The following is a 26,957-nucleotide window of genomic DNA, read 5'->3' as shown; positions in this document are numbered from 1 at the left end:
GATTGTAAAGATCGTCCTGCTGTGTGTTGAAGATGCCTGCAAAGCTGCAAAACTGTAAGTGCAACTGGTTTGCAGAGGCATACAGCCACAAAGTGGAAGTCCTAGTTTGTAGTATTTTGTATCTACTGGACATCAGACCGTCTCCCAACAATGTGTGGAGATCCCAAAGGACCCATTTTCAAACCTCTGTTGTTAAAATGTTACATTTTACCATTTAATAAAGCAATTACAAAAAGTTTCATATCACATGCATGCAGATGATATGCAAATATGTATAGCTGTGTCACCAAATGACTACAGTTCAATGACCATCTGAGATTCTGCATTTAACAAACAAGCAGCTGGATGTTGCAAAATTTTCTCCAGTTTAACATGGAAAAAGAAATCCTAAATTATTCTTTTTACCATTTATTCCTCGTGCTTTTACCTGTGTAATCTCTCAGGCAATTTAGGCTTTATTTGGACAAGAAATGTGCTATATAACTAAACAGTTTTTGCCTCGACTTGTAGTACTTTGGGCCATTGTTATGTTTTGATCACAGTTATTAGATGACAAGAAATGAGGGAGAGAGAAATGTGCACTTTTGCATGAAAAAGAAACAACAAATATAACTGCTTTTGAACATACGGACAAAACTTTATTACGTTACAATAATGTACAGGAGTAGCTAACAGCCATAAACAACAAAACCTTTAACTCCAAATAGACCAGCATTCAATCATGAAGTACCAAGTGATGACAAACAGACCTTTTAATTACTAATTCAACCCAAAAGCCTTAACAGCAGCGTAGATCCTCTGTCTCTCTGCTGCTATTGAGTCCTTCATTGCACCACTTCCAGTTTTAATCATTGTGAAGATGACAGCAGAATAAACCTGTGTGTCCCCAACAGTCTGAAAAAATATGAGATAACAAAGTTAGAAAAATAAACAACCTTCATAAAATGTAGTAAACTCAACCCTTCTGTAGCCTTGAATACTTTACCTGTTGACTTTTCTGACCACCAACGTGTCCTTGCTCGACTACAGCAGCTGAAATTATAAAGCAGAAGGTAAATAGATAACAATATACACGGATGCAGTGTTATAATGTAATACTGCTAAAATATAGAATTATGAGTAACCACTATTACCGTTGCAACAATCGCACTCTTTCTTCCTGATGGCACAAACCAGGACGGCTGTAACAATCAGACTTAAAGCCAAGGCAGCACACAGCAGAAAAATAACTGCAGATGCAGTTATTTTTCTGTTCTGTGACCACAAACTGGTTGCTGAAACATTATCATCAAACAACATCATATTATTTAACTTTTCAAAAGAAAAACACATAAAAATTGACGATATTTAATGTCACCCTCCCGTAAGATAATTTTAAATGTAAAATAAATTGGCTAACGTTAATCTTTGTGGATTCTATGTAACTTATACAATTAACTTTTCATATAAATAATGAAATAATGAAGCAATGATACAGTTACCTTGAATGTCCACTTTTGTTCCATTTCCAAATAATATCTCCCCACATGTGGCCACAGCACAGTAATAAGTCCCAGCGTCAGAGGAGCTGACGTCCTTTGAGAAGCTGTAGACACATTTCTGTGCAGATGGATCTTCAGGACTCTTCTCACATTCATCACGACTGTTTATTTGAGCATAAATTAAACTGGGATGAGATTCATCAGATCCGGCTCTGAACCAGATCACACTGTGTTCCTCTGGACATGTTTTCTTCTCAGAGTCAGAGAGGACTGAACATTGCAGAGTCACTGAGTCTCCTGGACGGACTGGATCAGATGAAATGTTTTGAATGACGGCAGTGATATCAGGTTCTGTTTCTGGGAAACATACGGACAAAAAAGCATGCTTAACTCACTTAAATGAGCATAAATGTAGCTAAAATGCTAAAATAACTGCTGTTATAAATGATGTTTACCTTTGATGTTCAGAAAAGTGCCTTTCAAAAATGTCATGTCAAGTTGGCTTACTTCTATACAGTAATAAAATCCAGTGTCACTGAGCTGTGTTTCCTGAATATCCAGAATAAATGTTCCAGGCTCTTGTTTAGCTGTAAAGTGAGGAGTCTTGTTAACACCAGTATAATTAAAGTTATTATATGTTCCTCCCAAGAATTCAGGTAAGTTTCCAGAAACAAGCCTGAACCAAAATAAGGTGTCTATGCTCCCAGATTTCTGGCGATCACATGTTAGAGTCACATGATGTCTAACATCAACAGTCTTTGTCTCCAAGATCTGATCGTGTGAACTTCCTGAAAAAATAAAAGGCACAGAGGTTAATGCTAAACAACAGAGAATCATGTATTAAATTACTGTAAGAGGATGAATAAAAAATATACTTACGTCCCACTCTGAGCATCAGCAGTATATAAAATACGATCAGCATTTTCATGTGAATCCACTTGTAACTGCAGTTAAATTACATCGTATTAGGAGACGACTCGCCTTAATGTAATCACATAAAGTGGGAGGGAACAATTTCAGAGTGATCTGATTGGCCCCTCTTTGTGTTGGTCTTTTACTTTGCCACAACAGTGGAAATAAAATCAACCAACGTTTCAACATGAAATAACATCATCAGCACCAGTCTGTTTCATGTTTGATGGTGGGTTTCTATTGCTGACACTGAAAGTAAACACGAGTTAAAGCTGGAGGGTGCAGTTTTCAGAAAAAAAAAGGGCAGAATTTGAAAATTTACCTTTTTCCTGCTGCTCTCCCCTCTCTGTCCTGAGCCCCTCCTCCCAGACGAGTGCCAACATGATGGACACATTAGATATCCGTCCAGCATCAGGTTTGGACACTCAGGACAGTGTGTCCATTCATGCATGTTACATACATCGTCTCTTTTCAAAATAAACTTGCATTTTCACAGGAAATGTAGTCTCTGTTTGATAAATGCATACAGTCTTTTTCAAAATAAACTTACAACATTGGCAAAAAGCTTCATTTTAGGTTTATTTCCTTTGATTGAGGAAACACAAGAATATGCTTAGATTTAGAAAAAAAACATCATAGTCTGGCCTGAAATGAGTAACCCTGTCATTAGAGTAATGTAACGTCAAGTGACATACTGTATGTCTTTAGCATCATGTGCTACACAAACTATGCTGCTGGTACGAGCCCCTTCTCTCCCTGCACCTTCCCGTTTCAAAATTGACATCGCTCCATGAAACCTCACATAGCCAGACCTATTGCCACATTTTGGCTAAGTGCCGTGTGGGAAACAACAACAACTAACTCTGCGCTGCAGAAACAACCTACAGATTTAAATGTCATTCAGTGTTTCACACAGCATTTTCTTTTGCAGATTTAGTTATTTTAATGCTCACCTCCATGCGTGCAGATGATGTATTAAAAAAGTTTTGAATGATGGCAGTGATATCAGGTTCTGGTCCTGGGAAATATAAAGACAAAAAAGCATGCATAACTCACTTAATGAGCATAAACTGTAGTTGATTCAGTTGTTCTGCCAAAACAAGTTCCCTCTTATCACTATTTTACAGTAGCACCGTCACTGCGTCCTGAGCTTAGCTTCGCCAAGATGATTGTGATTGATTTTAGGAAATACAAACAACCCAGAGAGTAAGAAGGCACAAGTCCATACAGATTGTTGTAATTTTAATGTTTCTATCCCAATGACTTAAAGGCCTATTATGTTTTTCAAACCATCCTGGTGCCTGGACCTGTATTCCCTTCCATGAACATCTGGGCTTTGAAGGTGCAGCCAGAACTTTCTCCAACGCTGGTACAGACCGAGACACATCTGACTATGAGAGACTAGAGTTGTTGCAGCCGTTGGTGAGGTGGTCTCTAGTGAGGAGTAACAGACAGAAAACAGATCTGATTCAAACGCTTTGTTTGTATTTAGTGCTGTCGGAGGTTAAAAACCAAGCTTAACTCAGAGATTTACAATGAACTTTTTCAAAATAGTTTAATATCAATTTTGAAATGGACACTGATAACACAAGACTTCAGATACAAATACATCACATGCAACTTATCTGTAAATAAAGATACATAAATATCTTTAAGCCTACAAGTACATCCTACAACAGTATCTGAAGCCCTTATTAAAACAGGAGTTTATGGATCAGTTTGACTGATGTACTGATGAGAAGATGCATGCAGCCATTTTCAACAGTCACAAAGAGAGAGGAGCCATCTTAAATATGCTGCGAGCCAATTCAGATGCTCCACACCATCAACGATGACCCGCCCACTGCCTGTCAGTCACTTCAGCAGGAAGAGCACAGCGTACAGAGGAGGAGTGTTAAACCTCCCACCGTGAAGCAGCAGAGCGAGTCACTCACAGTATCACGTGAAAACTTTCAGCTGGTCATGATTTAGAGTTTCTGACCTGCATATTCTCATCTGAGGGAGCGAACCTGAGAGAAAACTACTAATAGATTAACTTGATCAACGAGGACATTAAAATAAAACAATCCCGTGCCACCAAACTGTATGACTGACGGCCTCTCTATAACATCAACATGAACGCCTGACAATATCATGCAGACCAACACCACACACTCTGAAATGTGTAAGGAGAATAAAAGTGGATAAAACAGACATCCTTCTATCTATAGACTTAAAACTGGCAACATTTATAAAACCAGCGTGCTGTGGTCTGTGGCTTTCACCAGGACCAGCTTAGTGTTGACAACGAGCCAAAACACCCTTTGTGCACACACAGATAAACACGCAGACACAGTTTTAACAGACAAATGATGCATGGAAACTTGAGGTGTCAGTACAAAGGGGCTGTTCTAGCTTTCTCACTCTCTGTTTTGGCCTCAGGAAGTCGAGCTTCACTGCTGTTTTTAAAGAAAGGCACGTGGAATAAAGGTCTATAACTGTTTTGTCTATTTTTAATACCTCAACAACCCACATGAGGAGGTGATGGGTGAAAGAGGGTTGGGCACACACAGCTAACCAGTCATGCTTTTGTGAGTGCTTCTTTTCGATTTGGTGCTTTTCATTGGTGGTTGCTGTCAGAGGAGGGACGTGCTCATCATTCACAGGTCCCACCCTGGTCTTTTCACCAAGAGCTGGAGTTTGAAGTGTGATCTTTAGTTTGGTCTGCGTAACTATCTGAAAATGAGTGACAGCCTGGCTGAACTCACTTGGTGCTTTCTGTTCATAGAAATGCTGATAAAGTAGAAAAGTGCAGTCAGTCGAGCTAAGGTCTCCACCCAGTGATCAAACAGCTGATCAGGCTGATGGCAGCCACTTTGACGGTTCTTGTAATTACAGCAGATGTGGCACGGCATGTTTCAGAAGTGTCCAAGAAATAGGCCTACATGCCTCGGCTAATTTTAGTGGAGTTGCAGCATGTTACACAGAACAGACTATGTTTCCTGCTGAAAACCACTGTATGTGAAATAGATATACATTATAATGATGAGGAACACTTTAATAGCTAAAACACAACCAATAATCTTCGATCCAGCTCATCTTCAGTGGTATTAAGAGTGTCTACAGCAAAACAAAGTAGAAAGTAATGCATTTTAACAGACAAAAAGAAAAACCTTTTAAACGTCTGCTTTGGTCAGATACTGAATCCATGACACTAATCACAGTCCTCCACTTTGACTCTGTGCTGATTGTAAAGATCGTCCTGCTGTCTGTTGAAGATGCCTGCAAAGCTGCAAAACTGTAAGTGCAACTGGTTTGCAGAGGCATACAGCCACAAAGTGGAAGTCCTAGATTGTAGTATTTTGTATCTACTGGACATCAGACCGTCTCCCAACAATGAGTGGAGATCCCAAAGGACCCATTTTCAAACCTCTGTTGTTAAAATGTTACATTTTACCATTTAATAAAGCAATTACAAAAGGTTTCATATCACATGCATGCAGATGATATGCAAATATGTATAGCTGTGTCACCAAATGACTACAGTTCAATGACCATCTGAGATTCTGCATTTAACAAACAAGCAGCTGGATGTTGCAAAATTTTCTCCAGTTTAACATGGAAAAAGAAATCCTAAATTATTCTTTTACCATTTATTCCTCGTGCTTTTACCTGTGTAATCTCTCAGGCAATTTAGGCTTTATTTGGACAAGAAATGTGCTATATAACTAAACAGTTTTTGCCTCGACTTGTAGTACTTTGGGCCATTGTTATGTTTTGATCACAGTTATTAGATGACAAGAAATGAGGGAGAGAGAAATGTGCACTTTTGCATGAAAAAGAAACAACAAATATAACTGCTTTTGAACATACGGACAAAACTTTATTACGTTGCAATAATGTACAGGAGTACCTAACAGCCATAAACAACAAAACCTTTAACTCCAAATAGACCAACATTCAATCATGAAGTACCAAGTGATGTCAAACAGACCTTTTAACTTACTAATTCAACCCAAAAGCCTTAACAGCAGCGTAGATCCTCTGTCTCTCTGCTGCTATTGAGTCCTTCATTGCACCACTTCCAGTTTTAATCATTGTGAAGATGACAGCAGAATAAACCTGTGTGTCCCCAACAGTCTGAAAAAATATGAGATAACAAAGTTAGAAAAATAAACAACCTTCATAAAATGTAGTAAACTCAATCCTTCTGTAGCCTTGAATACTTTACCTGTTGACTTTTCTGACCACCAACGTGTCCTTGCTCGACTACAGCAGCTGAAATTATAAAGCAGAAGGTAAATAGATAACAATATACACGGATGCAGTGTTATAATGTAATACTGTTAAAATATAGAATTATGAGTAACCACTATTACCATTGCAACAATCGCACTCTTTCTTCCTGATGGCACAAACCAGGACGGCTGTAACAATCAGACTTAAAGCCAAAACAGCACACAGCAGAAAAATAACTGCATCTGTGTTCTGTGACCACAAACTGGTTGCTGAAACATTATCATCAAACATCATATTATTTAACTTTTCAAAAGAAAAACACATAAAAATTGACGATATTTAATGTCACCCTCCCGTAAGATAATTTTAAATGTAAAATAAATTGGCTAACGTTAATCTTTGTGGATTCTATGTAACTTATACAATTAACTTTTCATATAAATAATGAAATAATGAAGCAATGATACAGTTACCTTGAATGTCCACTTTTGATCCATTTCCAAATAATATCTCCCCACATGTGGCCACAGCACAGTAATAAGTCCCAGCGTCAGAGGAGCTGACGTCCTTTGAGAAGCTGTAGACACATTTCTGTGCAGATGGATCTTCAGGACTCTTCTCACATTCATCACGACTGTTTCTTTGAGCATAAATTAAACTGGGATGAGATTCATCAGATCTGGCTCTGAACCAGATCACACTGTGTTCCTCTGGACATGTTTTCTTCTCAGAGTCAGAGAGGACTGAACACTGCAGAGTCACTGAGTCTCCTGGACGGACTGGATCAGATGAAATGTTTTGAATGACGGCAGTGATATCAGGTTCTGGTCCTGGGAAATATACAGACAAAAAAGCATGCTTAACTCACTTAAATGAGCATAAATGTAGTTAAAATGCTAAAATAACTGCTGTTATAAATGATGTTTACCTTTGATGTTCAGAAAAGTGCCTTTCAAAAATGTCATGTTAAGATGTCTTACTTTTATACAGTAATAAAATCCAGTGTCACTGAGCCGTGTTTCCTGAATATCCAGAATAAATGTTCCAGGCTCTTGTTTAGCTGTAAAGTGAGGAGTCTTGTTAACACCAGTGTAATTAAAGTTATTATATGTTCCTCCCAAGAATTCAGGTAAGTTTCCAGAAACAAGCCTGAACCAAAATAAGGTTTCTTGGTAAATAGATTTCTGGCGATCACATGTTAGAGTCACATGTTGTCCAACATCAACAGTCTTTGTCTCCAAGATCTGATCCTGTGAACTTCCTGAAAAAATAAAAGGCACAGAGGTTAATGCTAAACAACAGAGAATCATGTATTAAATTACTGTAAGAGGATGAATAAAAAATATACTTACGTCCCACTCTGAGCATCAGCAGTATATAAACTACGATCAGCATTTTCATGTGAATCCACTTGTAACTGCAGTTAAATTACATCGTATTAGGAGACGACTCGCCTTAATGTAATCACATAAAGTGGGAGGGAACAATTTCAGAGTGATCTGATTGGCCCCTCTTTGTGTTGGTCTTTTACTTTGCCACAACAGTGGAAATAAAATCAACCAACGTTTCAACATGAAACAACATCATCAGCACGAGTCTGTTTCATGTTTGATGGTGGGTTTCTATAGCTGACACTGAAAGTAAACACGAGTTAAAGCTGGAGGGTGCAGTTTTCAGAAAAAAAAGGGCAGAATTTGAAAATTCACCTTTTTCCTGCTGCTCTCCCCTCTCTGTCCTGAGCCCCTCCTCCCAGACGAGTGCCAACATGATGGACACACTAGATATCCGTCCAGCATCAGGTTTGGACACTCAGGACAGTGTGTCCATTCAAGCTTGTTGCATACATCGTCTCTTTTCAAAATAAACTTGCATTTTCACAGGAAATGTAGTCTCTGTTTGATAAATGCATACAGTCTTTTTCAAAATAGACTTACAACACTGGCAAAAAGCTTTATTTTTGGTTTATTTCCTTTGATTGAGGAAACACAAGAATATGCTTAGATTTAGAAAAAAAACATCATAGTCTGGCCTGAAATGAGTAACCCTGTCATTAGAGTAATGTAACGTCAAGTGACATACTGTATGTCTTTAGCGTCATGTGCTACACAAACTATGCTGCTGGTACGAGCCCCTTCTTTCCCTGCACGTTACCGTTTTCAAAATTGACATCGCTCCATGAAACCTCACATAGCCAGACCTATTGCCACATTTTGGCTAAGTGCCGTGTGGCAAACAACAACAACTAACTCTGCGCTGCAGAAACAACCTACAGATTTAAATGTCATTCAGTGTTTCACACAGCATTTTCTTTTGCAGATTTAGTTATTTTAATGCTCACCTCCATGCGTGCAGACGATGTATTAAAGAAGTTTTGAATGACGGCAGTGATATCAGGTTCTGGTCCTGGGAAATATAAAGACAAAAAAGCATGCATAACTCACTTAATGAGCATAAACTGTAGTTGATTCAGTTGTTCTGCCAAAACAAGTTCCCTCTTAACACTATTTTACAGTAGCACCGTCACTGCGTCCTGAGCTTAGCTTCGCCAAGATGATTGTGATTGATTTTAGGAAATACAAACAACTCAGAGAGCAACTCAGAGAGTAAGAAGGCACAAGTCCATACAGATTGTTGTAATTTTAATGTTTCTATCCCAATGACTTAAAGGCCTATTATGTTTTTCAAACCATCCTGGTGCCTGGACCTGTATTCCCTTCCATGAACATCTGGGCTTTGAAGGTGCAGCCAGACCTTTCTCCAACGCTGGTACAGACCGAGACACATCTGACTATGAGAGACTAGAGTTGTTGCAGCCGTTGGTGAGGTGGTCTCTAGTGAGGAGTAACAGACAGAAAACAGATCTGATTCAAACGCTTTGTTTGTATTTAGTGCTGTCGGAGGTTAAAAACCAAGCTTAACTCAGAGATTTACAATGAACCTTTTAAAAATAGCTAAATATCAATTTTGAAATGGACACTGATAACACAAGACTTCAGATACAAATACATCACATGCAACTTATCTGTAAATAAAGATACATAAATATCTTTAAGCCTACAAGTACATCCTACAACAGTGTCTGAAGCCCTTATTAAAACAGGACTTTATGGATCAGTTTGACTGATGTACTGATGAGAAGATGCATGCAGCCATTTTCAACGGTCACAAAGAGAGAGGAGCCATCTTAAATATGCTGCGAGCCAATTCAGATGCTCCACACCATCAACGATGACCCGCCCACTGCCTGTCAGTCACTTCAGCAGGAAGAGCACAGCGTACAGAGGAGGAGTGTTAAACCTCCCACCGTGAAGCAGCAGAGCGAGTCACTCACAGTATCACGTGAAAACTTTCAGCTGGTCATGATTTAGAGTTTCTGACCTGCATATTCTCATCTGAGGGAGCGAACCTGAGAGAAAACTACTAATAGATTAACTTGATCAACGAGGCCATTAAAATAAAACAATCCTGTGCCACCAAACTGTATGACTGACGGCGTCTCTATGACATCAACATGAACGCCTGACAATATCATGCAGACCAACACCACACACTCTGAAATGTGTAAGGAGAATAAAAGTGGATAAAACAGACATCCTTCTATCTATAGACTTAAAACTGGCAACATTTATAAAACCAGCGCACTGTGGTCTGTGGCTTTCACCAGGACCAGCTTAGTGTTGACAACGAGCCAAAACACCCTTTGTGCACACACAGATAAACACGCAGACACAGTTTTAACAGACAAATGATGCATGGAAATTTGAGGTGTCAGTACAAAGGGGCTGTTCTAGCTTTCTCACTCTCTGTTTTGGCCTCAGGAAGTCGAGCTTCACTGCTGTTTTTAAAGAAAGGCACGTGGAATAAAGGTCTATAACTGTTTATAACTGTCTATAACTGTTTATTTTGTGTTTATTTTTAATACCTCAACAACCCACATGAGGAGGTGATGGGTGAAAGAGGGTTGGGCACACACACCTAACCAGTCATGCTTTTGTGAGTGCTTCTTTTCGATTTGGTGCTTTTCATTGGTGGTTGCTGTCAGAGGAGGGACGTGCTCATCATTCACAGGTCCCACCCTGGTCTTTTCACCAAGAGCTGGAGTTTGAAGTGTGATCTTTAGTTTGGTCTGCGTAACTATCTGAAAATGAGTGACAGCCTGGATGAACTCACTTGGTGCTTTCTGTTCATAGAAATGCTGATAAAGTAGAAAAGTGCAGTCAGTCGAGCTAAGATCTCCACCCAGTGATCAAACAGCTGATCAGGCTGATGGCAGCCACTTTGACGGTTCTTGTAATTACAGCAGATGTGGCACGGCATGTTTCAGAAGTGTCCAAGAAATAGGCCTACATGCCTCGGCTAATTTTAGTGGAGTTGCAGCATGTTACACAGAACAGACTATGTTTCCTGCTGAAAACCACTGTATGTGAAATAGATATACATTATAATGATGAGGAACACTTTAATAGCTAAAACACAACCAATAATCTTTGATCCAACTTGTCTTCAGTGGTATTAAGAGTGTCTACAGCAAAACAAAGTAGAAAGTAATGCATTTTAACAGACAAAAAGAAAAACCTTTTAAACGTCTGCTTTGGTCAGATACTGAATCCATGACACTAATCACAGTCGTCCACTTTGACACTGTGCTGATTGTAAAGATCGTCCTGCTGTGTGTTGAAGATGCCTGCAAAGCTGCAAAACTGTAAGTGCAACTGGTTTGCAGAGGCATACAGCCACAAAGTGGAAGTCCTAGTTTGTAGTATTTTGTATCTACTGGACATCAGACCGTCTCCCAACAATGTGTGGAGATCCCAAAGGACCCATTTTTAAACCTCTGTTGTTAAAATGTTACATTTTACCATTTAATAAAGCAATTACAAAAGGTTTCATATCACATGCATGCAGATGATATGCAAATATGTATAGCTGTGTCACCAAATGACTACAGTTCAATGACCATCTGAGATTCTGCATTTAACAAACAAGCAGCTGGATGTTGCAAAATTTTCTCCAGTTTAACATGGAAAAAGAAATCCTAAATTATTCTTTTTACCATTTATTCCTCGTGCTTTTACCTGTGTAATCTCTCAGGCAATTTAGGCTTTATTTGGACAAGAAATGTGCTATATAACTAAACAGTTTTTGCCTCGACTTGTAGTACTTTGGGCCATTGTTATGTTTTGATCACAGTTATTAGATGACAAGAAATGAGGGAGAGAGAAATGTGCACTTTTGCATGAAAAAGAAACAACAAATATAACTGCTTTTGAACATACGGACAAAACTTTATTACGTTGCAATAATGTACAGGAGTACCTAACAGCCATAAACAACAAAACCTTTAACTCCAAATAGACCAACATTCAATCATGAAGTACCAAGTGATGTCAAACAGACCTTTTAATTACTAATTCAACCCAAAAGCCTTAACAGCAGCGTAGATCCTCTGTCTCTCTGCTGCTATTGAGTCCTTCATTGCACCACTTCCAGTTTTAATCATTGTGAAGATGACAGCAGAATAAACCTGTGTGTCCCCAACAGTCTGAAAAAATATGAGATAACAAAGTTAGAAAAATAAACAACCTTCATAAAATGTAGTAAACTCAATCCTTCTGTAGCCTTGAATACTTTACCTGTTGACTTTTCTGACAACCAACGTGTCCTTGCTCGACTACAGCAGCTGAAATTATAAAGCAGAAGGTAAATAGATAACAATATACACGGATGCAGTGTTATAATGTAATACTGCTAAAATATAGAATTATGAGTAACCACTATTACCGTTGCAACAATCGCACTCTTTCTTCCTGATGGCACAAACCAGGACGGCTGTAACAATCAGACTTAAAGCCAAGGCAGCACACAGCAGAAAAATAACTGCAGATGCAGTTATTTTTCTGTTCTGTGACCACAAACTGGTTGCTGAAACATTATCATCAAACAACATCATATTATTTAACTTTTCAAAAGAAAAACACATAAAAATTGACGATATTTAATGTCACCCTCCCGTAAGATAATTTTAAATGTAAAATAAATTGGCTAACGTTAATCTTTGTGGATTCTATGTAACTTATACAATTAACTTTTCATATAAATAATGAAATAATGAAGCAATGATACAGTTACCTTGAATGTCCACTTTTGATCCATTTCCAAATAATATCTCCCCACATGTGGCCACAGCACAGTAATAAGTCCCAGCGTCAGAGGAGCTGACGTCCTTTGAGAAGCTGTAGACACATTTCTGTGCAGATGGATCTTCAGGACTCTTCTCACATTCATCACGACTGTTTCTTTGAGCATAAATTAAACTGGGATGAGATTCATCAGATCCGGCTCTGAACCAGATCACACTGTGTTCCTCTGGACATGTTTTCTTCTCAGAGTCAGAGAGGACTGAACACTGCAGAGTCACTGAGTCTCCTGGACGGACTGGATCAGGTGAAATGTTTTGAATGACGGCAGTGATATCAGGTTCTGTTCCTGGGAAACATACGGACAAAAAAGCATGCTTAACTCACTTAAATGAGCATAAATGTAGTCAAAATGCTAAAATAACTGCTGTTATAAATGATGTTTACCTTTGATGTTCAGAAAAGTGCCTTTCAAAAATGTCATGTTAAGTTGTCTTACTTTTATACAGTAATAAAATCCAGTGTCACTGAGCTGTGTTTCCTGAATATCCAGAATAAATGTTCCAGGCTCTTGTTTAGCTGTAAAGTGAGGAGTCTTGTTAACAACATCATAATCAAAGTGATATGTTCCTCCCAAGAATTCAGGTAAGTTTCCAGAAACAAGCCTGAACCAAAATAAGTTTTCTTGGTGAAGAGATTTCTGGCGATCACATGTTAGAGTCACATGTTGTCCAACATCAACAGTCTTTGTCTCCAAGATCTGATCCTGTGAACATCCTGAAAAAATAAAAGGCACAGAGGTTAATGCTAAACAACAGAGAATCATGTATTAAATTACTGTAAGAGGATGAATAAAAAATATACTTACGTCCCACTCTGAGCATCAGCAGTATATAAAATACGATCAGCATTTTCATGTGAATCCACTTGTAACTGCAGTTAAATTACATCGTATTAGGAGACGACTCGCCTTAATGTAATCACATAAAGTGGGAGGGAACAATTTCAGAGTGATCTGATTGGCCCCTCTTTGTGTTGGTCTTTTACTTTGCCACAACAGTGGAAATAAAATCAACCAACGTTTCAACATGAAACAACATCATCAGCACCAGTCTGTTTCATGTTTGATGGTGGGTTTCTATAGCTGACACTGAAAGTAAACACGAGTTAAAGTTGGAGGGTGCAGTTTTCAGAAAAAAAAAGGGCAGAATTTGAAAATTCACCTTTTTCCTGCTGCTCTCCCCTCTCTGTCCTGAGCCCCTCCTCCCAGACGAGTGCCAACATGATGGACACACTAGATATCCGTCCAGCATCAGGTTTGGACACCCAGGACAGTGTGTCCATTCACGCTTGTTACATACATCGTCTCTTTTCAAAATAAACTTGCATTTTCACAGGAAATGTAGTCTCTGTTTGATAAATGCATACAGTCTTTTTCAAAATAAACTTACAACATTGGCAAAAAGCTTCATTTTAGGTTTATTTCCTTTGATTGAGGAAACACATCAAAAACATCATAGTCTGGCCTGAAATGAGTAACCCTGTCATTAGAGTAATGTAACGTCAAGTGACATACTGTATGTCTTTAGCATCATGTGCTACACAAACTATGCTGCTGGCACGAGCCCCTTCTCTCCCTGCACCTTACCGTTTTCAAAATTGACATCGCTCCATGAAACCTCACATAGCCAGACCTATTGCCACATTTTGGCTAAGTGCCGTGTGGGAAACAACAACAACTAACTCTGCGCTGCAGAAACAACCTACAGATTTAAATGTCATTCAGTGTTTCACACAGCATTTTCTTTTGCAGATTTAGTTATTTTAATGCTCACCTCCATGCGTGCAGATGATGTATTAAAAAAGTTTTGAATGACGGCAGTGATATCAGGTTCTGGTCCTGGGAAATATAAAGACAAAAAAGCATGCATAACTCACTTAATGAGCATAAACTGTAGTTGATTCAGTTGTTCTGCCAAAACAAGTTCCCTCTTAACACTATTTTACAGTAGCACCGTCACTGCGTCCTGAGCTTAGCTTCACCAAGATGGTTGTGATTGATTTTAGGAAATACAAACAACTCAGAGAGCAACTCAGAGAGTAAGAAGGCACAAGTCCATACAGATTGTTGTAATTTTAATGTTTCTATCCCAATGACTTAAAGGCCTATTATGTTTTTCAAACCATCCTGGTGCCTGGACCTGTATTCCCTTCCATGAACATCTGGGCTTTGAAGGTGCAGCCAGACCTTTCTCCAACGCCGGTACAGACCGAGACACATCTGACTATGAGAGACTAGAGTTGTTGCAGCCGTTGGTGAGGTGGTCTCTAGTGAGGAGTAACAGACAGAAAACAGATCTGATTCAAACGCTTTGTTTGTATTTAGTGCTGTCGGAGGTTAAAAACCAAGCTTGACTCAGAGATTTACAATGAACCTTTTAAAAATAGCTAAATATCAATTTTGAAATGGACACTGATAACACAAGACTTCAGATACAAATACATCACATGCAACTTATCTGTAAATAAAGATACATAAATATCTTTAAGCCTACAAGTACATCCTACAACAGTGTCTGAAGCCCTTATTAAAACAGGACTTTATGGATCAGTTTGACTGATGTACTGATGAGAAGATGCATGCAGCCATTTTCAACGGTCACAAAGAGAGAGAAGCCATCTTAAATATGCTGAGAGCCAATTCAGATGCTCCACACCATCAACGATGACCCGCCCACTGCCTGTCAGTCACTTCAGCAGGAAGAGCACAGCGTACAGAGGAGGAGTGTTAAACCTCCCACCGTGAAGCAGCAGAGCGAGTCACTCACAGTATCACGTGAAAACTTTCAGCTGGTCATGATTTAGAGTTTCTGACCTGCATATTCTCATCTGAGGGAGCGAACCTGAGAGAAAACTACTAATAGATTAACTTGATCAACGAGGACATTAAAATAAAACAATCCTGTGCCACCAAACTGTATGACTGACGGCGTCTCTATGACATCAACATGAACGCCTGACAATATCATGCAGACCAACACCACACACTCTGAAATGTGTAAGGAGAATAAAAGTGGATAAAACAGACATCCTTCTATCTATAGACTTAAAACTGGCAACATTTATAAAACCAGCGCACTGTGGTCTGTGGCTTTCACCAGGACCAGCTTAGTGTTGACAACGAGCCAAAACACCCTTTGTGCACACACAGATAAACACGCAGACACAGTTTTAACAGACAAATGATGCACGGAAACTTGAGGTGTCAGTACAAAGGGGCTGTTCTAGCTTTCTCACTCTCTGTTTTGGCCTCAGGAAGTCGAGCTTCACTGCTGTTTTTAAAGAAAGGCACGTGGAATAAAGGTCTATAACTGTTTTGTCTATTTTTAATACCTCAACAACCCACATGAGGAGGTGATGGGTGAAAGAGGGTTGGGCACACACACCTAACCAGTCATGCTTTTGTGAGTGCTTCTTTTCGATTTGGTGCTTTTCATTGGTGGTTGCTGTCAGAGGAGGGACGTGCTCATCATTCACAGGTCCCACCCTGGTCTTTTCACCAAGAGCTGGAGTTTGAAGTGTGATCTTTAGTTTGGTCTGCGTAACTATCTGAAAATGAGTGACAGCCTGGATGAACTCACTTGGTGCTTTCTGTTTATAGAAATGCTGATAAAGTAGAAAAGTGCAGTCAGTCGAGCTAAGATCTCCACCCAGTGATCAAACAGCTGATCAGGCTGATGGCAGCCACTTTGACGGTTCTTGTAATTACAGCAGATGTGGCACGGCATGTTTCAGAAGTGTCCAAGAAATAGGCCTACATGCCTCGGCTAATTTTAGTGGAGTTGCAGCATGTTACACAGAACAGACTATGTTTCCTGCTGAAAACCACTGTATGTGAAATAGATATACATTATAATGATGAGGAACACTTTAATAGCTAAAACACAACCAATAATCTTCGATCCAGCTCATCTTCAGTGGTATTAAGAGTGTCTACAGCAAAACAAAGTAGAAAGTAATGCATTTTAACAGACAAAAAGAAAAACCTTTTAAACGTCTGCTTTGGTCAGATACTGAATCCATGACACTAATCACAGTCGTCCACTTTGACACTGTGCTGATTGTAAAGATCGTCCTGCTGTGTGTTGAAGATGCCTGCAAAGCTGCAAAACTGTAAGTGCAACTGGTTTGCAGAGGCATACAGCCACAAAGTGGAAGTCCTAGTTTGTAGTATTTTGTATCTACTGGACATCAGACCGTCTCCCAACAATGAGTGGAGATCCCAAAGGGCCCATTTTTAAACCTCTGTTGTTAAAATGTTACATTTTACCATTTAATAAAGCAATTACAAAAAGTTTCATATCACATGCATGCAGATGATATGCAAATATGTATAGCTGTGTCACCAAATGACTACAGTTCAATGACCATCTGAGATTCTGCATTTAACAAACAAGCAGCTGGATGTTGCAAAATTTTCTCCAGTTTAACATGGAAAAAGAAATCCTAAATTATTCTTTTTACCATTTATTCCTCGTGCTTTTACCTGTGTAATCTCTCAGGCAATTTAGGCTTTATTTGGACAAGAAATGTGCTATATAACTAAACAGTTTTTGCCTCGACTTGTAGTACTTTGGGCCATTGTTATGTTTTGATCACAGTTATTAGATGACAAGAAATGAGGGAGAGAGAAATGTGCACTTTTGCATGAAAAAGAAACAACAAATATAACTGCTTTTGAACATACGGACAAAACTTTATTACGTTGCAATAATGTACAGGAGTACCTAACAGCCATAAACAACAAAACCTTTAACTCCAAATAGACCAACATTCAATCATGAAGTACCAAGTGATGACAAACAGACCTTTTAATTACTAATTCAACCCAAAAGCCTTAACAGCAGCGTAGATCCTCTGTCTCTCTGCTGCTATTGAGTCCTTCATTGCACCACTTCCAGTTTTAATCATTGTGAAGATGACAGCAGAATAAACCTGTGTGTCCCCAACAGTCTGAAAAAATATGAGATAACAAAGTTAGAAAAATAAACAACCTTCATAAAATGTAGTAAACTCAATCCTTCTGTAGCCTTGAATACTTTACCTGTTGACTTTTCTGACCACCAACGTGTCCTTGCTCGACTACAGCAGCTGAAATTATAAAGCAGAAGGTAAATAGATAACAATATACACGGATGCAGTGTTATAATGTAATACTGCTAAAATATAGAATTATGAGTAACCACTATTACCATTGCAACAATCGCACTCTTTCTTCCTGATGGCACAAACCAGGACGGCTGTAACAATCAGACTTAAAGCCAAGGCAGCACACAGCAGAAAAATAACTGCATCTGTGTTCTGTGACCACAAACTGGGTGCTGAAACATTATCATCAAACAACATCATATTATTTAACTTTTCAAAAGAAAAACACATGAAAATTGACGATATTTAATGTCACCCTCCCGTAGGATAATTTTAAATGTAAAATAAAATGGCTAACGTTGATCTTTGTGGATTCTATGTAACTTATACAATTAACTTTTCATATAAATAATGAAATAATGAAGCAATGATACAGTTACCTTGAATGTCCACTTTTGATCCATTTCCAAATAATATCTCCCCACATGTGGCCACAGCACAGTAATAAGTCCCAGCGTCAGAGGAGCTGACGTCCTTTGAGAAGCTGTAGACACATTTCTGTGCAGATGGATCTTCAGGACTCTTCTCACATTCATCACGACTGTTTCTTTGAGCATAAATTAAACTGGGATGAGATTCATCAGATCTGGCTCTGAACCAGATCACACTGTGTTCCTCTGGACATGTTTTCTTCTCAGAGTCAGAGAGGACTGAACACTGCAGAGTCACTGAGTCTCCTGGACGGACTGGATCAGATGAAATGTTTTGAATGACGGCAGTGATATCAGGTTCTGTTCCTGGGAAACATACGGACAAAAAAGCATGCTTAACTCACTTAGATGAGCATAAATGTAGTTAAAATGTTAAAATCTTGTTTACCTTTGATGGTCAGAAAAGTGCCTTTCAAAAATTTCATGATAAGTACGTCTACTTCTATACAGTAATAAAATCCAGTGTCACTGAGCTGTGTTTCCTGAATATCCAGAATAAATGTTCCAGGCTCTTGTTTAGCTGTAAAGTTAGGAGTCTTGTTAACAACATCATAATCAAAGTTATATGTTCCTCCCAAGAATTCAGGTAAGTTTCCAGAAACAAGCCTGAACCAAAATAAGTTTTTTTTGTTAATAGATTTCTGGCGATCACATGTTAGAGTCACATGTTGTCCAACATCAACAGTCTTTGTCTCCAAGATCTGATCCTGTGAACATCCTGAAAAAATAAAAGGCACAGAGGTTAATGCTAAACAACAGAGAATCATGTATTAAATTACTGTAAGAGGATGAATAAAAAATATACTTACGTCCCACTCTGAGCATCAGCAGTATATAAACTACGATCAGCATTTTCATGTGTATCCACTTGTAACTGCAGTTAAATTACATCGTATTAGGAGACGACTCGCCTTAATGTAATCACATAAAGTGGGAGGGAACAATTTCAGAGTGATCTGATTGGCCCCTCTTTGTGTTGGTCTTTTACTTTGCCACAACAGTGGAAATAAAATCAACCAACGTTTCAACATGAAACATCATCAGCACCAGTCTGTTTCATGTTTGATGGTGGGTTTCTATAGCTGACACTGAAAGTAAACACGAGTTAAAGCTGGAGGGTGCAGTTTTCAGAAAAAAAAAGGCAGAATTTGAAAATTCACCTTTTTCCTGCTGCTCTCCCCTCTCTGTCCTGAGCCCCTCCTCCCAGATGAGTGCAGACATATGCATGCACTTCATATCATAACAGTGTTTCCAACATGTTGGTCACACTAGATATCCCTCAAGCATCAGGTTTGGACGCTGAGGACACTGTGTCCATTCATGCTTGTAAAGATCTCCCTGCTGCCTATTAAAAATGCCTGCAAAGCATCCATGTTTTCTCTGTTTACTCAGGTCTGCTCTGAGTAAACAGCCTTGATGGTTGGTCAAAGGGCGCAGACATGGCCCACCGCAGCTCATTCACTGCCAGTGTAGCTGCTGCATGTGGCTTTGCTTTACATGAACCGGGGACGATGCGGCACACGTCTGGCATCTTAAGGCCACATGTCCACCAAAGCATTATTTCCGCAACATTGTTTTTTTGCTACAGAATATCTGTGGAAGTAAAAAAGTTGGCACAACATCGAGAATTTGCTCTGGATGAAGGGAAGGCTGATGTACATAAGAGGAGAGGACAGACCTGCCGGACTGTGTAGGTTCATGAAAGGAAACATATATCAATACATATATGCAAAGTATAATAATATATGTCTCCTGCATCTCATTTCTCCTTCTTGTTGTTGTGTGAAACTTGAACATGTAGGATGTGACAATTGGTCTTCTGTTTTGTTGCACCACCCTTCCTCCACTGTGACTGGATGGCTGGGTAAATATTTCAACTCTCAGCACCCAGAAAAACCATCAAACACACAGCGTTCAGTACAGAATAGACGCTCAGCACCTCCTCACACTGCTGGTGTTTGTAGTGTAAAAATCATGGCACTCCCATTAAGAAGATATTAAACATTTTCTGAGAAATTTTTAGATATTTTAGGCCAGGCGCTTTAAGATCAATCCCATTTCATATTATTATGCCAACTCTTTACATTCGAGTCGGACTTTGCCTCCCGGAAGAGAGTTATAAGAGGTAGAAATTGAAAATGTCCTGAGATATGAAACAACACTTCAAGATCAATTTCTTTCCAGGAGCAAATGTAACATATTTACACTCTGAGGCCACATTGAAAATGGTAAAAATCAATGGAGTTTTTGTTTTGTTTGCCAAGACATCAGCATGAGCACGAAAAACTCAGCAACATAAAGTATTGATGCCTATTAAGCCTCCTCGGCTGTTGCTTTAAAATTTTATTTGACTGTGCTGCAAACATATAAAAACACAATAGCAAAATAAAAACAATACATTTCAATGAGTGAACGCAATTACTAAAAATGAACAAATTATGACTAAACATGTTAAAAAATGCCATGACAAAACTTAAAAAAAAAAAGAAAGAAAATGATGCATCTTAAATTTGCATTGATAGATTTATGTGAAGTTAACAGCATTAAACATGTCAGCAAAGATAGTAAATCTTCCTCAAGCTCTCTACTCTTTCAAGGTAAGTCTTTCAACAGTCCGAGTGATAGCACTATAAACTAAAATGCACAAAACTAGATGCTGAAGAATATCACCAAAAGCCATTAAAAAACCTTTTCAAAATTCCTTACAATTCATACTTTTATAAAATAACAGAGTAAAAAAGTCAGACATCATTGTATGTCAAAACGACAAATTAAATATTTTCAAGGTTATCCCAATAAAAAATTGTTACCAATATCCGAACTTTCAACTGATGTGACACAGCGTATTTCCAAAAATTATTTGAGCTTTAATTAGGAAATCCAGCAGATGTTAATCTCTTCCAAAAGCCCTGACATCAGTGTAGGTCGTCTCTCCCTCCACTGCGTTTACATTTCTTCTCTCTGCTCTGCCAGCTTTCCTGTTGGTAAAAGTTGGTGCAGAATACACCAAGGAGTTTTCATCTCTCTGAGGAATTAAGGAAAATATAATGAGACAGCAGGTTTAAATCTCTCTATGTGTGAAGAGAAAAATATGCCAATAGAGAGACAGATAGATACATCTTTTCTTTGTATACCTTACCTGCTGACTCGCAGCATTTCTTTGCAGAGTGACGGCATCTGTATCACAAAATAAATTCAAGATTTAAGATGAAAGATGCTTTAAGAGGTCAATTTACACACGTATGTAAATCCTGTGAAGTCAGATTTTGCAAAATACTGATTTAAAGATTAATGTATGAGAAACTTTTATTACCGTTAGAATGATTACAAGTTTTCTTCTTGATGGTATAAAGGAGGAAAGCAATAACAATCAGACTTATAGCCAAAGCTGCAAATAGCAGAAACAGGATTGGGCTGGGCAAATTCTGCAAATCCCACAAGTCGGGCGCTGAAACAATACAAGGACCAAATAATAAAGGTTATTTGTTTTTGATAAAATGTGATACATAAGGAGCAAATCTCGCATGATAATTGATCGCAATGATTTTGACCAGAAGTTTTAATCTCTAACCTTGAATGTCCACTTTTGTTCCATTTCCAAATAATATCTCCCCACATGTGGCCACAGCACAGTAATAAGTCCCAGAGTCAGAGGAGCTGACGTCCTTTGAGAAGCTGTAGACACATTTCTGTGCAGATGGATCTTCAGGACTCTTCTCACATTCATCACGACTGTTTCTTTGAGCATAAATTAAACTGGGATGAGATTCATCAGATCCGGCTCTGAACCAGATCACACTGTGTTCCTCTGGACATGTTTTCTTCTCAGAGTCAGAGAGGACTGAACACTGCAGAGTCACTGAGTCTCCTGGACGGACTGGATCAGATGAAATGTTTTGAATGACGGCAGTGATATCAGGTTCTGGTCCTGGGAAATATACAGACAAAAAAGCATGCTTAACTCACTTAAATTAGCATAAATGTAGTTAAAATGCTAAAATAACTGCTGTTATAAATGATGTTTACCTTTGATGGTCAGAAAAGTGCCTTTCAAAAATTTCATGTTAAGTACGTCTACTTCTATACAGTAATAAAATCCAGTGTCACTGAGCTGTGTTTCCTGAATATCCAGAATAAATGTTCCAGGCTCTTGTTTAGCTGTAAAGTGAGGAGTCTTGTTAACACCAGTGTAATTAAAGTTATTATATGTTCCTCCCAAGAATTCAGGTAAGTTTCCAGAAACAAGCCTGAACCAAAATAAGTTTTCTTGGTGAAGAGATTTCTGGCGATCACATGTTAGAGTCACATGTTGTCCAACATCAACAGTCTTTGTCTCCAAGATCTGATCCTGTGAACATCCTGAAAAAATAAAAGGCACAGAGGTTAATGCTAAACAACAGAGAATCATGTATTAAATTACTGTAAGAGGATGAATAAAAAATATACTTACGTCCCACTCTGAGCATCAGCAGTATATAAAATACGATCAGCATTTTCATGTGAATCCACTTGTAACTGCAGTTAAATTACATCGTATTAGGAGACGACTCGCCTTAATGTAATCACATAAAGTGGGAGGGAACAATTTCAGAGTGATCTGATTGGCCCCTCTTTGTGTTGGTCTTTTACTTTGCCACAACAGTGGAAATAAAATCAACCAACGTTTCAACATGAAACAACATCATCAGCACCAGTCTGTTTCATGTTTGATGGTGGGTTTCTATAGCTGACACTGAAAGTAAACACGAGTTAAAGCTGGAGGGTGCAGTTTTCAGAAAAAAACAAAGGGCAGAATTTGAAAATTCACCTTTTTCCTGCTGCTCTCCCCTCTCTGTCCTGAGCCCCTCCTCCCAGACGAGTGCCAACATGATGGACACATTAGATATCCGTCCAGCATCAGGTTTGGACACTCAGGACAGTGTGTCCATTCATGCATGTTACATACATCGTCTCTTTTCAAAATAAACTTGCATTTTCACAGGAAATGTAGTCTCTGTTTGATAAATGCATACAGTCTTTTTCAAAATAAACTTACAACACTGGCAAAAAGCTTCATTTTGGGTTTATTTCCTTTGGTTTAGGAAACACAAGAATATGCTTAGATTTGGAAAAAAAAAAACATAGTCTGGCCTGAAATATGTACGTCTGTCACGAGCATAATGTAACATCAAGTGACATACTGTATGTCTTTAGCATCATGTGCTACACAAACTATGCTGCTGGTACGAGCCCCTTCTTTCCCTGCACGTTACCATTTTCAAAATTGACATCGCTCCATGAAACCTCACACAGCCAGACCTATTACCACATTTTGGCTAAGTGCCATGTGGAAAACAACAACTAACTCTGCGATACAGAAACAACCCACAGGTTTAAATGTCTTTTCGTGGTTTTTTTACACAGCATTTTCTTTTGCAGTGATTTAGACGTTTTAAAGCTCACCTCGATGTGTGCAGTTGTTCTGCCAAAACAAGTTCCCTCTTAACACTATTTTACAGTAGCACCGTCACTGCATCCTGAGCTTAGCTTCGCCAAGATGATTGTGATGAATTTAATATAAACAACCCAGAATTTAAGAGGGTGCAATACAATACACATTGGTGTACTTTAAATGTGTCTAGCCCAGTGAATTAAAGGCCTTTTATGTTTTTCAAACCATCATATTTCATTATAGAAATAATGAAGCAATCATACAGTTACCTTGAATGTCCAGTTTTGTTCCACTTCAAAACAGTATCTTTCCACATGTGGCCACAGCACAGTAATAAATCCCATCATCAGAGGAGCTGATGTTCTTAAAGACGCTGTAGACACATTTCTGTGAAGACTGAGCTTCAGGACTCTTCTGACACTCAACATTATGTCCAAGAGTGTGATTTGAACTGGGTTGAGATTTATCTAAACTGAATCTGATCCAGAACACACTTTGTTCTACAGGACATGTTTTGATCTCAGAGTCAGAGAGGACTGACCACTGCAGAGTCACCGAATCAAGTGAGATAAACATGCTTGACTCACTTTAATTAATATGAAAATAGTAATAAAAAGTTCAAATAATTGCTTTTATAAATGTTAACCTTTAATTCGCAAAAATGCTCCTTTCAAAAACATCATGTCAAGCTGGCTTACTTTAATACAGCAGTAAACTCCAGTATCACTGAGCTTCGTTATCTGGATATAGAGTATAAATGCTGTAGGCTCTTGTTTTGCTGTAATGTGAGGAGTCTTGTTAACGCCACCATAATCTAAAGGAAGAGTTCCTCCCAAGAATTCAGGCAGATTTCCATAAACAACCCTGATCCAAAACAAAGTTTCTGTGTACACAGGTTTAGGGTGATCACATGTTAGAGTCACATTTTGTCCAACATCGACAGACTTTGTCTCAAAGATCTGATTGTGTGAACATCCTGAAGAATGAAATAAAAGGAACAAAGACTCGTGATTAACAACACAGAATCATAGATTAAATTACTGTAAAAGGATGACAATCTCAGTATAAATATACTTACGTCCCATTCTGAGCATCAGCAGTATATAAAACTTAAAAAAGCATTTTCATGTTAATCCATATGTAACTACAGTTAATTAGACTGCACTGAAATATGTCTCGCCTTAACGTAACAATATAAAATGAGAGGGAAGAATTTCATCTTATTGGCCTCTCATTATGTTGATTTTTCATCCTACTTACACCTGCAGCTCTCTCCTTGCGTTCCTTAGCCCCTCCCACCAGACGAGTGCTGATGTATGCATGTTTCACTCAGTAACCCATTGTTATATTGATCTATTTATTCTTATTTCATTGTAGAGCTCTCTCTCTGTTTAATCAGACCACAACTGAGACAAGAAATAGCTGGCTGCCACAACCTGCAGTCCCTTCACCTCGCTCCCCTGCCACTGTTAACTGCCTCTCCAGGGAGACAGCGTACAACAGCGTACAGAGGTGAAGGTTAAACCATGCGGCTTCTACAGCATAGACAGTAACATCTGACAATATAATGCAGTTCACTTTAACACCACAAACTCTGGCATCAAAATATTTATCACAGCAGAGTAGAGTCGAGATTTCCTGCCAACATGAAAGGTGTAGGGGTGTAAAAGGAATAAAAACAGATTAAAAGACAACTGATCTATATTTAGGGCCAAAACAAAACATTTATATGGCCAGCGTGCTGCGGTTTGTGGTTTTCATCAGGGTCAGCACGCTGTTGCTAAAGAGCAACAACAGCTTTTGTACACACACCAATAAACACACATCCACAGTTATGACAAACAAATGATGCATGGAAACTTGATTGTTGATGTCAAGTTTTCAGTAAAATTTCAAGATGTCAGCAAAAAGGGCTTCTTTCTTACTCTTGTTTTTAGCCTCAGGAAGCTGAGCTTCACTGCTGGTTTATAACGGTCAAGTGGAATGATTATTATTTTCATAATATTCAAAGAGAGAGGATCCATCTTAAATATTCTGCTAGCCATCCAATTCAGATGCTCCACATCATCGATGACGACCCGCCCACTCTGTCTGTCAGTCACTTCAGCAGGAAGAGCCCGGCACACAGAGGAGTGTTAAACTGTCCGTCCTCTACACACACTACACTTCTTTAAAGAGAGCTGGTGAAAGACAGCAGCAGAGTGACTCTCTCACAGAATCGCAGGAACACTTTCACCTAGAGGTGATTTAGAGTTTCTGCATATTATCACCTGAGAGAAAGAAAGCCATCTGAACCTGAGAGAAAATCACTATAAAACATAAGCCAGTGATCAAGATAAAACAACCCTATGCCACCAGATTGTATGGCTGAAAACTGAGCACACAGTGCAGTCTAACACCTCAAAATCCGCCATCAAAAAAATCCCTAAAAACTAGAGTGAGGCCTTGATACCAACTTGAAAGATGCAAAGAGAAAGAAAATACAGACTGACATCTATCTATAGGGCCAAAGTCACTCTAACATTTGTTAGACCAGCACATTGTGGTTTGTGGCTTTCATCAGGTCCAGCATGTTGTTGACAACAAGCCAAAACACAATTTGTACTTTCACACATAAGCACACCCACCCAGATAAACAAGCAGTTACGCACACTGACAAACAAATGATGCATGGAAACTTTAGTATTGTTGTGGTCTGGCTTCAAACTAAGGTGTCAGTACAAACGGACTTCTCTGTTTTTCTCATACTCTTTTTTAACCCTCAGGAAGTTGTGCTTCACTGCTGTTTTAAAAATGGCAAGGTGAATAATGCTTTATAATTTATTGTCTTTTTAAAAAAACAAAAACAGGAGTAGCTAGAGGGCTTTCATCTCTCTCTCCTGCACTTTGGTGTTTTTGATCTGTAGTTACAGAGGGAGGAGGTGCTAAACATTCACAGGTTCCACTTCAGTCTTTTGTCGAGCAGGAGTTTAAACTGTGATCTTAAGTTTGCCTGAATATCGAGTATTACATGCTACAGTCTTTTCAAATGGCCATCACTTGGCACAGTGATGGACTTGAAGCTTGTCCAACTGATGGTGAATAAATCGACACATTTACATTAAAATTAAATCAAAATACCAAACAATTTGCATCTGCT

General features: G+C 38.7%; 5 protein-coding genes and 1 pseudogene across 5 annotated transcripts in view; all 6 read right to left on the bottom strand.

Annotated features, from left to right (window-relative positions):
• Positions 1–347: 347 nt before the first annotated feature.
• LOC148188860 (uncharacterized) lies at positions 348–2,965 on the bottom strand. Its single transcript, XM_088080861.1, has 6 exons — positions 2,361–2,965; positions 1,937–2,269; positions 1,482–1,838; positions 1,134–1,274; positions 986–1,032; positions 348–894 (listed from the first exon to the last, which is right to left on the bottom strand). Exons 1-6 carry the CDS (start codon positions 2,407–2,409, stop codon positions 760–762), a joined length of 1,062 nt encoding a protein of 353 aa, XP_087936987.1. The 5' UTR covers positions 2,410–2,965; the 3' UTR covers positions 348–759.
• A 3,265-nt stretch (positions 2,966–6,230) lies between these two features.
• LOC148188859 (signal-regulatory protein beta-2-like) lies at positions 6,231–8,213 on the bottom strand. Its single transcript, XM_088080863.1, has 6 exons — positions 7,964–8,213; positions 7,540–7,872; positions 7,085–7,441; positions 6,752–6,880; positions 6,604–6,650; positions 6,231–6,512 (listed from the first exon to the last, which is right to left on the bottom strand). Exons 1-6 carry the CDS (start codon positions 8,010–8,012, stop codon positions 6,378–6,380), a joined length of 1,050 nt encoding a protein of 349 aa, XP_087936989.1. The 5' UTR covers positions 8,013–8,213; the 3' UTR covers positions 6,231–6,377.
• Positions 8,214–11,872: 3,659 nt separating this feature from the next.
• Positions 11,873–26,957, bottom strand: part of LOC148188855 (uncharacterized) — a 29,301-nt gene continuing 14,216 nt past the window's right edge. Inside the window, exons 2-8 of the mRNA XM_088080860.1 lie at positions 14,584–14,648; positions 13,617–13,681; positions 13,196–13,525; positions 12,741–13,097; positions 12,393–12,533; positions 12,245–12,291; positions 11,873–12,153 (exon numbers count right to left, since the gene is read on the bottom strand). Of these exons, the coding sequence (XP_087936986.1) occupies positions 12,019–12,153; positions 12,245–12,291; positions 12,393–12,533; positions 12,741–13,097; positions 13,196–13,525; positions 13,617–13,681; positions 14,584–14,648 (1,140 nt within the window). The 3' untranslated portion in view covers positions 11,873–12,018. The remainder of the gene's footprint in view (positions 12,154–12,244; positions 12,292–12,392; positions 12,534–12,740; positions 13,098–13,195; positions 13,526–13,616; positions 13,682–14,583; positions 14,649–26,957) is intronic.
• On the bottom strand, positions 17,481–19,717 carry LOC148188858 (uncharacterized). Its single transcript, XM_088080864.1, has 6 exons — positions 19,197–19,717; positions 18,776–19,105; positions 18,337–18,693; positions 18,001–18,129; positions 17,853–17,899; positions 17,481–17,761 (listed from the first exon to the last, which is right to left on the bottom strand). Exons 1-6 carry the CDS (start codon positions 19,243–19,245, stop codon positions 17,627–17,629), a joined length of 1,047 nt encoding a protein of 348 aa, XP_087936990.1. The 5' UTR covers positions 19,246–19,717; the 3' UTR covers positions 17,481–17,626.
• The window catches only part of LOC121947648 (signal-regulatory protein beta-2-like), an 8,851-nt gene continuing 2,606 nt past the window's right edge, over positions 20,713–26,957 (bottom strand). The window contains exons 2-7 of the mRNA XM_088080865.1: positions 22,838–22,902; positions 22,414–22,746; positions 21,959–22,315; positions 21,701–21,835; positions 21,527–21,564; positions 20,713–21,412 (exon numbers count right to left, since the gene is read on the bottom strand). Of these exons, the coding sequence (XP_087936991.1) occupies positions 21,278–21,412; positions 21,527–21,564; positions 21,701–21,835; positions 21,959–22,315; positions 22,414–22,746; positions 22,838–22,886 (1,047 nt within the window). The 5' untranslated portion in view covers positions 22,887–22,902 and the 3' untranslated portion in view covers positions 20,713–21,277. The remainder of the gene's footprint in view (positions 21,413–21,526; positions 21,565–21,700; positions 21,836–21,958; positions 22,316–22,413; positions 22,747–22,837; positions 22,903–26,957) is intronic.
• The window catches only part of LOC148188857 (uncharacterized), a 6,356-nt pseudogene continuing 2,312 nt past the window's right edge, over positions 22,914–26,957 (bottom strand).

Source organism: Plectropomus leopardus, chromosome 8 (genome assembly GCF_026936395.1).
Source record: "Plectropomus leopardus strain MGB_pleo_1.0 chromosome 8, ASM2693639v1, whole genome shotgun sequence".
NCBI classification, from domain to species: Eukaryota; Metazoa; Chordata; class Actinopteri; order Perciformes; family Serranidae; genus Plectropomus; species Plectropomus leopardus.
The sequence above is the reverse complement of the archived record's forward strand: the minus strand, read 5'-3'. Positions and strand labels throughout refer to the sequence as shown.

Excerpts from the sequence above, each read along its gene's own strand:
- LOC148188860 (XM_088080861.1), bottom strand. The coding sequence starts at position 2,409 with ATGAAAATGCTGATCGTATTTTATATACTGCTGATGCTCAGAGTGGGA. Across the intron at positions 1,275-1,481 it reads AACAAAAGTGGACATTCAAG|CAACCAGTTTGTGGTCACAG; the intron begins GTAACTGTATCA and ends ATAATGTTTCAG. Across the intron at positions 895-985 it reads GTGGTCAGAAAAGTCAACAG|ACTGTTGGGGACACACAGGT; the intron begins GTAAAGTATTCA and ends ATATTTTTTCAG.
- LOC148188859 (XM_088080863.1), bottom strand. The coding sequence starts at position 8,012 with ATGAAAATGCTGATCGTAGTTTATATACTGCTGATGCTCAGAGTGGGA. Across the intron at positions 7,442-7,539 it reads CACTTTTCTGAACATCAAAG|GACCAGAACCTGATATCACT; the intron begins GTAAACATCATT and ends TATATTTCCCAG. Across the intron at positions 6,513-6,603 it reads GTGGTCAGAAAAGTCAACAG|ACTGTTGGGGACACACAGGT; the intron begins GTAAAGTATTCA and ends ATATTTTTTCAG.
- LOC148188858 (XM_088080864.1), bottom strand. The coding sequence starts at position 19,245 with ATGAAAATGCTGATCGTAGTTTATATACTGCTGATGCTCAGAGTGGGA. Across the intron at positions 19,106-19,196 it reads GCTGATGCTCAGAGTGGGAC|GATGTTCACAGGATCAGATC; the intron begins GTAAGTATATTT and ends TTATTTTTTCAG. Across the intron at positions 18,694-18,775 it reads CACTTTTCTGACCATCAAAG|GAACAGAACCTGATATCACT; the intron begins GTAAACAAGATT and ends TATGTTTCCCAG.